Source organism: Chelon labrosus (assembly GCF_963514085.1).
Source record: "Chelon labrosus genome assembly, chromosome: 4".
NCBI lineage: Eukaryota > Metazoa > Chordata > Actinopteri > Mugiliformes > Mugilidae > Chelon > Chelon labrosus.
Window position 1 is genome coordinate 10,607,971 of NC_140340.1, and position 12,654 is coordinate 10,620,624.

The 12,654-nt window shown below is 42.2% G+C and overlaps 1 protein-coding gene across 1 annotated transcript; it reads left to right on the top strand.

The window, feature by feature from the left end:
- The first annotated feature begins 20 nt into the window (after nt 1-20).
- Nucleotides 21-10,557, top strand: LOC311487037 (inter-alpha-trypsin inhibitor heavy chain H3-like). The gene is made up of 13 exons (XM_084543131.1): nt 21-243; nt 6,204-6,364; nt 6,500-6,604; nt 6,866-7,028; nt 7,118-7,228; nt 7,345-7,473; nt 7,957-8,073; nt 8,196-8,364; nt 8,450-8,560; nt 8,675-8,856; nt 8,957-9,136; nt 9,240-9,358; nt 10,199-10,557. Exons 1-13 carry the CDS (start codon nt 172-174, stop codon nt 10,473-10,475), a joined length of 1,896 nt encoding a protein of 631 aa, XP_084399257.1. The 5' UTR covers nt 21-171; the 3' UTR covers nt 10,476-10,557.
- Nucleotides 10,558-12,654: the final 2,097 nt, after the last annotated feature.

Consider the following 12,654-nt stretch of genomic DNA (forward strand, 5'->3'; position numbering starts at 1 on the left):
GTGTGTGTGTGTGTGTGTGTGTGTGTGTGTGTGTGTGTGTTTAGTTTATGTCACGTATCAAAGTGAAAGTTGTTGAGGGAGAAAACAATCTGTGCACTTTGGACTGTCCTTGTTTGTCTGAGTTTAAAAGACAACTTCAGCTGTCTGGGTTGCAGAGTAGTGGTGTGCACCATGGAGAGAGCTGTGGTGCAAGTGACCCTCCTTGGGCTGCTGCTGGGTTTGGCGACCACACTAACAGTCAAGGTAAGGTCACAAAATACGAAGGGGAGAGCACTGCAGCGCAAGGAAAAATGTCTATTGAATATATTTAAATTTTACCACCTCTGCTAATTTTGATAGATATTTCACATAATGCGTGTGCTCAGTTTATTTATTTCTTCATTACGGCTGTGCAGCTTTCTGTCAGCTGCAGCACACTGAACTCTGCCTCTGCCTCAGACATCAGAAAAAGCAGGTTTAGGGACCTCATGGCTCTCTAGCCTCAGGGTTATTTTGTGTGTGTGCGTGCATTACCCTTGTTTTGGAGACATAAATCTGTTTACACGCAGATGTACCCTCATTTATTTGGACACTACAATGTTTGGTTTAATTTTGATGTAAGGTTAAGTTTAGGTTAATGTCAGGCTTGGGCAAGTAGTAATGGTGGTTCTTTGTTAAAGCAAGTCTTTAGGAACATAATTTAAAATGGAGTACGGGATCATGACCGTGTATGTGCTCTTATATGTCTGTTTGTGTGAGTACCACACCTAGTCCTGGAGACTGAGGACATTTGTGATGTAAATGCATGTATGTGATTGCAAATGAGGTTGAAGGCTTAGTACAAGATTAGGGTAGGTTTTGTTAACTCCAATAAACACGCTGTTTATATCGCTTTTACTGCTTTATTGCTCTTCGACATCCACACAAGTCGTCCGCCATCAACAGCACCGTAAACGACAACGCCCCCCTACCGAGCGTGCTCAGCGTAACACAGGTCAAAGGCAGAACTTCTTTTACCGTAATGACCAGAATAACAAATAACAAATAAAATAAATTGACTGTACCAAATATAACAAAATAAAGCGATCTTATTACTATTAACAGAACTCAAAGCTCAGATGACTTTGCAGAAGAATTTGGTGTGAATTCAACAAAAACTGAACATATTCACATATTAACCAGTTTTTAGGTTTCCACAGAGTTACACACAAAGTTCTTTCTTTTAAATGATCACAGTTTCCAAAAACCTTCAATAGGTGCTTTCAATAGGCACAGAGCAGACGCTCCCTTTTTGGTAAGACAGTCAGCGAGCTGTGCTTTACTGTCCGACCAGAGCATCTCCTTGATTTTCTCACTTTGTATGAGCTCTCTAATGCTGCTGATCTCCAATCGCAGTCTTTTCTCTGTGACCTGTTTTGTCGATTTAAGAGCATCAAACAAAGAGTGATTATCAGTCACACAGATCAACGGAGGAGTATTTGCTTCAACATTCCCAGTAGTGAGCTCAGAAAAAAAGGGTTGCCAGAAAAATGGCATTGTCTATCCCTTCTGCCATAGCAAGAGTTTCCCCTGCAAGGGTGCTCCGCACCACACGTCTGATTCTTTTGGACTGCCAACAGAGAGGGGAGAATTTTCCTTCTTTTCCCATAAGGACAATTAAAGTTCCACCCTGAGTACCTCCATCTGGAAGGTTGCCAAGAGAGGCATCACTGAAAACTACCAAGTTCAGAGCATCATTCTCTCCCAAATGTTGAAACTTGAGGCTCACCTGTTCTGATTTCAGCTTACAAATGACTTTATTTACCTCATGAATGGACTGCACTGTGGCATGTTTCACATTGGATGCTAAACTGCAGGAGTTAAACATGATATCTGGCCTGGTCTGCTTAGCAACCCAAAGAATCTGTCCTATTTTTGACCTGAGCTGCTCTTTCTCTGTTTCATTGAGGGGGGCATCCCTCTGCATGGCTCGTGCTGCTTGCATGTGAAGAGGTTGTAGATTATTTATGTAACTGTGCTGATGTACCTGAACTGCACCATCAACAGTAGCAAAATTCATCCCCACAAAGCAGAAGTTTTCATGCTCCTCACGTCCCACATGGAACGCAGACTTGAGATAAGGAATAACACTTCTTGAGAAGTTTTGTGAACCTGCCCAAAGAAAATCATCTACATGGCATGCAAGTACTCCAGTAACTTCAAGCTCATCATCTAACCAGTAAAAGATGGCTGGATCCACCTGAGACATTTTACCACCTGTGTTCAGCATGATTTCTTTGACTTTGTTATACCAATATAGTGATGCATCAGCAAGACCATATACACATTTCTTTAGTTTCCATAAAACCCCTTTACTGCCTGCCTCTGGAGGGGGACGAATGTAAATGTCCCTGGATAGTTCCATGCCCTGTAAAAATGCTGATTTGATGTCCATGGAATGGACTGTCCAATGTTTCTGACAGATTACAGCTAACACTAGCTTAAGAGATTCTGAGGCACAGGTTGGGGAATCTTTCTGTAACCCTTGGATATTAAGATCTTCAAAAACTCTGGCTACAAGCCGAGCTTTGGGCACAATACCCTTGACAGTTTCCTTAAGACTGCAGACCCATCTGGTGGAGACACATTTCTGACCTGAATCTTTGACTTCATCAAAAACACCATTACTGTGCCAGTTCTTTATCTCATCCTGTTTAGCTGCATCAAATGAGATATCTTTCGTTATAAGCACATCTGCATCCCTGTCCTCTGTTTGAATGTTGAGACTATCAACACGTGACATATCAACTGACTCTTTTTGCCCATCACTCCCATCTGGCTGAAGGTGTTGCAGATTATACCAGTTTTGGTTCTTCCCTGTGGCTTTGCCTGCTCTACCTAACACTCTTGCCTTGCGTGGAACATTGTCATCTTTGTCCATAAATGTTACAGTTTGTTACAGAGATTGGATGACAAACATTGTGCTCTGTCTCAGTTTGTGTCACATTCGCACGTGTCATGGGTGAATGTAAAACTCCTGTATTCACCTCCCTGTCACAGATGCTGTCTTGTTCATCGTCAGTGCTCTGCTCACTGTCCAAACTGTCCAAACTGTTCTGTTGTCTGTGATCTCGTTCTCACTTTCTGTTCTCTTGTTGGGCTCACCATGCAGTACTTGCTCATCCTGATCCTGTGTGTGCACCTTACAAAGCCTAGAGCGATGTACTCTAACAACAAGCTCACCATGTCGTACAAATACAACAGCTCCATCCTGACCAATGACTGTTCCTGGCCCCTTCCACTCTGTGCAGTCTGCTCGTTTGTAATAGATTTTATCTCCTGTCTCATATTTGTCATCTGTGGGTCTGAGCTGTTTGCGTAGAGCCCTCCTAATCCTCTCTGAACATTCTGCCTCTGTGAAAGCTCTCCTGGAAGCATGTAGAGCTGATATGTGTTCTCCTACCTTAGCACTTATAGTGGTACCCTCAAGAGCAGGTAACTTATCGACTAGTACAGAGGAAAGGTTAGGATTCTGTCCAAATACCAGTTGGTATGGGCTGTAACCATGAACATTAAGCATACTGTTCTTGGCCATGAGGGCCCAGTCAAGGGCCGTGTGCCAGTCACATCCATTCTCCCGTTTCACTTTCTGGATGACTTCGGTGAGTGTCTGATTATGTCTCTCCAGCAGTCCGTTGCTCCAGGGGCTGTATCCTGCTGTTGTCCTTGTCTCAATATTGAAGTTTTCTGCCATGTCTCGAACCTCTTCATTGTTGAATTCTCTACCATTATCACTGTATAATCTCCGTGGGGGACCGTGGACACTTATCCATGCGTGAATGAAGGAGTTGACTATTTCAGAGGACTTCTTTGTTCTCACAATGTCTCCTGCACTGAAACGTGTGAAATGATCAATGATGTGGAGGTACCACACACCTGACTCCAGCTCGTGTAAATCTACTGCTACTGTCTCATTGTACTCCGAAGCTAGAGGCAAATCCACAGCAGGCTTCGGCTTTGTCTTGCTGTACCTCCGGCATATGTCGCAGTCCTGTACTATTTGTTGTAAGATAGTTATGCAGTCTTTGTCTTTGTTTCCTGAGCTCTGATTGAGCCTCTGTAGCCTTTCTGCGGACGCATGGCCAAACTGTTTATGAAGCTTCAGCAGAACTTTGCGTTTTTCACCTAACGACATGTTTTCAGTGACTAAGAGAACTTCATCCTCAGCCTTGTTCTTCTCAGGGTCTTTGTCTCTGATGTCTACACAGTAGTGTCCAGAACTAGTAAATTCAAGAGGAACAGGTTGCTTGAACATAACAGCTCTGTCATTCTCCATGTCCAAAACAGTTCCTGCCCTTTTCAGGGATGTTTTGCTCAGCAGTAGTGGGATATCAACTTCTACTACTTCGGCTTCAACATGACATTTTGTCTGTCCTATTTTAGCAGGCAGTCTCACTTTTCTGTTGGAATAAACTAGATTTCCATCTCCAAACCTAAACGGTGTACAACTGGGGACTTCTGTTCGCAGTACCTGATCAGCTTGATCTTGGCTAAGGTCCATCATGTAGTTCTCTAGCCATTTCCCCCCACATACTGTACGTGTGCAAGCAGTGTCAATAATGGCTGACCCCATGGATTCAGCCAGGAAGATCTCTGAGGCAGACATGGAGGCCTCTGTAAACAGTGTGATGTTACATTCCTCTACAGTTGCATCTTCAGCAAGTTTAACATCCTCCCTCCTTTTGTGGGGACAGTCTTTAGCCCAATGAAATGTACTTTGATAAACGACACATTTTGATCTTCTACCGAATTTATCCAATGGATTAGTACCTGGTAATGGCTGTCTTTGTTGTCCACTCTGACTCGCTGTATATCGTTTACCTCTTCCTAGTGGTCTTTGCTCTGTGAAGAACGCCACGTCCTGGTGCACTTGTATTCCATTAGCCGCGCCCGGCGTTTTTCCTCCGAAAATCCGTTTCAGCGCCGACTTCATGCCGGTGAATGTCAGGTCCGCACACGCTGTTAATGCCATTTGTCTGTCCTTTTCGTCTAGACAAGCAGTGTCCAGCAGTTTGAAGGCTAACACAGCGTCCGGGAGTGTCATATTATACTTTTTCATTCGATTATATCGCTGCTCAAAGTCAATAATGCAGTCCGACATGGACACGGAACTGTCTTTCGTAATGCCATCAAAGTGAGAGTATTCTTCATAAGCACGGCCTTTTTCCTCCTTCAGGAACACACTGTCCAGTTTCGTTAACAAAGTTCTCATACCGTTATCGCTGTCCAAATCTTCTGCAGGTATTTCCATTGCCGTTTCTCTTGCTCTTCCTTCAAGCCCCAAAGCAACCGCGAGGGCCTGTTTCTTTTTGTCGAGCTCTGTAACTCGCGTCCAGACGTTGACTTCATTTTTCCAACACTCATACGGTCTGCTCTCGTCGAACTTCGGCGGAACTTTATAATTGCTAACCATCCTCTGCTACCAATGTTAACTCCAATAAACACGCTGTTTATATCACTTTTACTGCTTTATTGCTCTTCGACATCCACACAAGTCGTCCGCCATCAACAGCACCGTAAACGACAACGCCCCCTACCGAGCGTGCTCAGCGTAACACAGGTCAAAGGCAGAACTTCTTTTACCGTAAAGACCAAAATAAAGGGGAAGTACATGTTAACAGGTTTATCCAAAATAAACTGGGGTAGGTTACATTTAAATTTGGGTCATGGTTAGAGAGAGTGTCAGGGCACTGATTATAGGTCAGTGTAATGCACTTTCTCCTTTTTGTGTGATCATAGATACACATAGCTGATTCAATACATTTTATGGTTAAAACTATGTGGTAAGGTTTGCAGGAGGTTAAGGCAAACTGAGTCAAATTAAGAATGGAAAGTCTCATGTGGTTAAGGTTTATGGTTCAAGTTAAGGGTTATTTAATGTGTTTTAGATGATCTTGTTTACGGTTGGGTATAATACGAATCAGGGAGAAAGGTTCCAGAGAGTGCATCTGAGTCTACACCATGTCCTCTGTGTGCATGCCATGAATGTGGATGGGCACAGCCAATGTGAACTTGAAACATGAGTTGAAAAACCATGAGAACGGGGGAGGGGGGGTTTCTGTAGCTACACCAGTGACATTTCACCGAAGTCACCCACCTCATTTAATCCTTGGTCAGCTGGTCGTCAGCCAGCGAGTTAAATCAAGCCATTTTCTTGTGAAATGTGACCTCCTCTGTTTACTCAGGATGACTGGGACATCTACAGCTTTCACATCAACTCCACGGTGACCAGTCGCTATGCCACCAACATCATCTCCAGCCGCGTGGCCAATCGCATGAACGTGTCAAAGGAAATTGAATTCCACGTCCAGATTCCCAAGAATGCCTTCATCAGTCGATTCAGAATGTGTGTGTGAAGCAAAGATGAACTGTGAATATTTGCAAATATAAAAAAATATATATTTGTATATATATAGCACATTAAGGAATCAATTGCAGGCTTACACAGGTGAAAACAAAGACTTTTCTTGGTCCTCTTCAGGTTTATTGATGGCCAGGTGTATGATGGTCTTGTGAAAGCTAAGGAGCAAGCTCAGCAACAGTACACTGAGGCTGTATCTCGAGGCCAAAGCGCTGGAATTGTAAGGTACAAATGAATTATAATTATATAACTGATTATTATTATATTTGATTTCTTGGTTCTTTATACATGTGTATTTTCAGATGAACAGAATGGGTTCTTTTGTTCTTTTTTGCAACATACTGTCCTCTTCTTGAGTATCTCCTTGTCTCTAAAATATGACAACTGAAATCATCCGAGTAGGAAAACCTCACATAACACATGTCCACATTAACTGGCTTCCAAACGCAATTTAAAACAATGATTATTGTCTGATTATTGTTGTAGTTCTGTAGGGAGGACCCTGGAGGAATTTAAGACCTCTGTAAATGTGGCTGCTCACAAAAAGGTCACCTTTGAGCTCACCTATGAGGAACTGATGAAACGCACGCATGGCAAGTACAAGCTGCAAATCCACGCTCGACCCATGCAGCCTGTCAAAGACTTCAAGGTGTCTTTCTTGTTGCTATCTACTCAGAGATCAACCAGGTAATTCAACAGTCTCAGTGTCTTCTAACTGTTTTATTTCATTGTGTATAGGTTGATGTGTACATCCACGAGAAAGCCGGCATCAGTTTCATTGATGTGAAAGGAGGACTAAGCACCAAAGCCATGGCGAATGCCATCACCAAAACACACACAGACAAACAGGTATGGCATGCTGAAATGCAGTTTTAGTTATAGCTCAGTCGCTATTTATATAAATAATGCGACAGTGGCAAGAAAAAAACTTTGAAATCTATAATCTAATCAGTTTGTCTTTCTAGGCGTGGGTTCATTTCTATCCAACGGAGGAGCACCAGAGAACATGTGACAGCTGTTCAGAGCAGGGTATGAATGGAGATCTGGTGATTGTTTATGACGTCAACAGGGGCATCCCATTTGGAGAACTCCAGGTAAATGAAGAATGAAGTTAATTTCATCAAAACTGCAGCTTTATATGGTCATTATACGTACATGAATATATTAATCATGTAGTTCAATATTATTAACACCGATCAGCCACAACATTAAAACCACTAACAGGAGACGTGGATAACACTGACCATCTTGTGACAATACATTGTTCTGCTGGAAAACGTTTGGATCTTGCATTCATTTGTGTGGATATGTACCACCCACCTGGTCCAGACCAGACAAACCCCTACCCCATAGCAATGACACTCCTTGATGGCAACAGCCTTCTCCAGTGGGATGCAGCCTGACACAGGTGGACATACAAAAATGGTTTAGGAACAACTCAAAAAAAAAATGACAGACGACCAGTAGGAAGGTGGTCATAATGTTATGCCTGATTGGTGTCTATTCATAATTTCTGTTTCCTGAAAGTCTCATCTGTAATCTTTTAACAATTAAACTTTCTTCTCACTCCCTATAAGACATCAGACGGGTACTTTGTACATCATTTTGCTCCATCTAGTCTTCCGAAAATACCAAAGAATTTTGTCTTTGTTGCTGATCAAAGTGGCTCGATGCATGGCAGAAAAATACAACAGGTACAGTGCTTATAGAGTGTGAGTTTGTCATACATTGCCTGTGTTACAGACGAGTAGAAAATTCATAAACACACACACAAAACAAATGTAATAACGTGTGTGAATGATGTTTTTGTGCCCAGACCCGGACAGCACTCTTGCATATTTTGAATGACCTGTCAGAAGATGACTACTTTGGCCTAATCACATTTGATAACAGGATTTTTTACTGGAAACGAGAACTTGTTCAGGCCACCAAAGAAAACCTGGATTGTGCCAAGGTCTTTGTACAAGACATTGATAGTTCAGGAGGTGAGTCTTATCTAAAGATCCATTTCTTACAAAATATAATCATTTGGCCAGAATGGTAGCAATGAAACTTGTTGTTGCATTTCAGGCACAGACATTAATGATGCAGTGTTGCAAGGAGCACAAATGCTCAATGCACATCCCAGAGAAGGTTCAGCACCTATCCTTATACTTCTCACAGATGGAGACCCAACCTCAGGTTACAATGAAACATACCTGCACACAGACATGCACAAAATGACCATTATAGCTATGTTTGGAGCTATTCATTGGTCTGACATTTCCTGAGGTTAACTGTATTGTGTCCTCGCAGGGGAGACGAACCCCAAGACTATACAGTCAAATGTTAAAAGGGCCATTGCGGGCAAATTCCCGCTCTACTGTCTTGGTTTCGGTTTCGATGTCAGTTTCAAGTTCCTTAAGAAAATGTCGCTGCAGAACAACGGTGTGGCACGAAGGATTTATGAAGACTCTGACGCTGATTTACAGCTGAAGGTATTTTCTTCCACATCATCAGTACTCTGTTTACCGTGTGGTTTTGTTGGCCGTAGAGTGTTTCAACGTTCATATGGTGTCCATCCTCTATTGTCCACAGGGTTTCTATGAGGAAGTGGCCACTCCTCTGTTGACGGATGTGACGATGACCTACCCTGGTGGGACCAATCTAACCCAGACTGAATTTAGTCAGTACTATAATGGCTCTGAGATTGTGGTGGCCGGCCAGATCACTGACAACAACATTGAAACCTTTATTCCACAAGTTGTGGGCATTTCGGTAAGGCTGAATCCACACTGCGCATCAGCTGTAGTATGAACATCTGTCTGTCTCTGTCAGCATCCCTGTGTACTGACATTACGTTTCATCTGGATTGTGACAGAGGAGACAAAACTTGACATTTTCTGACACAAGGCCCTTCCTGGAGTCCACTGAACCATCTGACGGCATAATCCAGAGAGTCTGGGCCTACCTCACAGTTAAACAGCTCCTGGACAAAGAGTGAGTCATTGGTAGTTTGCTTAAGCAGATATTATCACTAACATTTCATCTTTAAACGTGCTAATTCACAGTAAAGTAAGCTGACCTTTGGGCTCCTCTTTGGGGCTTTGTTTTTCTGAAAGACAATTATCTGGCTATGTTTGAAAGACCTCAAAGGGCAGAACCCCCTGAAGACTCTTTTAATCGACTACATACTTCATATACACTGATCAGGCATAACATTATGACCTAATATTGTGTAGGTCTCTCTTGTGCCTCCAAAACAGTTATGGCTCATCAGAGAATGGACTTGGTCCTTCTGAGGTTGTCCTGTGGTGTGAATAGGATGTTGTTAGTGGGGGGGCCTTGGGTCCTATGGTTTGAGGGGAGGGGCACCTGTGTATCATTCCACAGGGTATTTGGAGGCCAGGTCAACACTGCATCCTGCTGGGGATGGCTGCTGCCATCAAGGAGTGTCATTGCTATGGGGTGTGGGTGCCTGGTCTGGTCTAGGTGGGTGCTACATGTCTAAGTAACATCCGCATGAGTGCCAGGTCCAAATGTTTCCCAGCAAAACATTGAATTGTCACAAGATGGTCAGTGTTATTAATTTCTCCTGTCACGTTTTAATATTGTGGCTAATCAGTGTATTTTGTCCACTTGATGGTAAGAGAATTTTAATCCACTTTCCAATTTGTGCCCATACTTCTGATTTGAAACACAGGTGGATGTAACATGGGCAGAGTCGCCCATCTGCCCAGGAATGTTTTTCTAAGCCTTAACCAAGGAGACCAGTATATACTTCTATTGTACTTTACTGCCAGATGAACCGCTATGTTCAAATTCCAATTTGTGACACAGGCTGCAGTTATCCGGACCAGAGAAAGAGAAAGTGAAGACACAGGCTTTGGAGCTGTCACTGAAGTACAGCTTTGTGACCCCACTCACATCTATGGTGGTCACCAAGCCTCCAGGCGAGAGCGCAAATGTACTCCATAAACCAAAAGAAGGCGGATCTGAAGGCGGATCTGGTGAGCAACACCAACATACAATTGGTGAGCAACACAAATGCGCAACACAAGTGGAAATGGAAATGTATAAGTGTTTGCACCATCTCATTATCCACATTCTTACTTAACAGGACGGACAAGATTTGTTCCAGACACGCAACATCACGAAGTAGCTTATCTTCGTGCTGGGGGCATGGAATATATATATATATATATTGTTCCGCCTGTTGTCGCAGTATTTATTGGTTGTTGTTGTTTGCTTTTCTTTACGTTGAGAAGGCGTGTGTGATGTCTCTGAGGTGATTGGTGGGAAGGTCCCGGTCCTGGCTCCTGATTGGCTGCAGCACGGAGCTCCCTCGTATTTAAGCGGCCAAGATGGCGGGTCTGCCCCGGCAACAGGATTTCCCTCATCCTCCTCATCTCCCAGTCGGCCACGGCTTTTGCTTCTTTGTTGTTCATGAGTTTTGTTTGTTCGTTTACTTTGAGTAGTACGGGTGGACTGCCAGTTTTGTTACCTTATTTTCTCCTGTTTATTTAGGTAGGGAGGTAAGTGTTTTGTCTTTTGTTTGCATTTGTTAGGTTATCTGATTTATTTCTAGGTAGGGTTGTTTTGTTTGTTATTTTGGCCTTGGTCCACCCCGAAGATACCATCCACTCACTGTTAAATAGTTTTATTTTCTGAAAATAAATTCTTTCTTTATATTGCATTCAGTAGTGTTTTGGTGGCTACTTGGGACTTGGGGAAGATGGGGGCCTTAAATCATGTTGTGTCCTAGAACACCCCTAGATGGGGCATAACAATATACAACTATACAACTATACATATCACAAAAGTAACCCACTGAAGAGTGCTATCACTCCTGTTAAAACCATGACATTTGGTGAAAACAGTAATTGTAAGTAACCAAACCAACCATTTAATGCTACATCTTGAGATGTTTTCTTGCTCACCAAAAACATTGTATTTATGTTACTGTTGTTTCTGATATAAAAATTGCAGTATTTCAAATGTTTCTTTAACCGTTGACCATATACTGTGCATCAACAGATTACATGTTGTAGGTACAATCATTGAATCCTGTTTAACCATCAAATTATAATCAGTTCATCTTTGAGTCCCAGTGAATGTTTGCACTAAATTTGTAATCCTCTCATGTGTGTTAACAGATGACTCCAGGGCATCTTTGCAATATCTGTAATAAAAACAGCCAAAATCATCAACTGTGTCTACACATTATTGCACATGTATTTTAATGTGTTTTAACAGAAACCTGAAGGCTGGATCTTTGTTCAGATCAGAGATAAACCTCTGTGATACGAGGTTAATTTACGTAGCACAAGTATTTATTTGTTATAGATACTGTATATTTAAATGTTATTTGATCCTCCTTCACAGGTCTTGCTGGTGTTAGTGGTGGCAGGTGGTCTCATGACTACCCTTCTTGGTATGTCATGGATACACATCTTCACTACATTATACTCTGATGAGGAATAACATTATGACTTTCCGCACAAATATTCTTCTGTCCCACCTATCAAAGCATGGACTCTGAAAGACCCCTCAAGTAGACCTAGTCATGAAGTAGATGTGGTTTGTCATCAGGCTTCTTCTAGCACATGCCACTATCACTCAGTGAGCAAAGCTGGTGTACAGGAGAGTAGTGAAGAGCTCCTTGTGTTGTTATTTATTTAAAATTTTACATAAAATTACTTTATATTTCAGATCTATCTGGATATTTTCACCTAAGATGTGTCAGATATATAAAGATTCTTCAAATACAAGTGAAAAGTAACATGACAGATCACAGCATTATTCTAGTTATAGATGCCTAATCTAAAATTTGTGAGATTTGTCCATTTGTAAGATCACAACTTCTACCAAAAAACTACTCAGCTCCAGAAAAGTAACCTGAGGTCATGTTATATCACAAGGAGTGTTATATCACTACCTTCAAGGCCATCAGATTTGGTGAAATCAGTAATTGTGTCCCCCCAGAACAGGGAAGCAGCTACTTTTCCCCTTGAACCAAAACCAAACCAACCATTTAATGCTACATGTTAAAATGTATTCTTGCTCACTAAAAATGTTGTTTTTATGTTACTGTTGTTTCTGATATAAAGATTGCAGGATTTCACATGTGTCTTTAACCGTTGACACTGATACTGATACTGTGTATTGAAACAAAATTTTATCCTCCTTCACAGCTTCTCACGTTTGGAATATTGCTCCTATAGGTATGTATTCCAGAAACGTAACCTGGGGTCGTGTTATATCACAAGGAGTGTTATATCACTACCTTCAAGGCC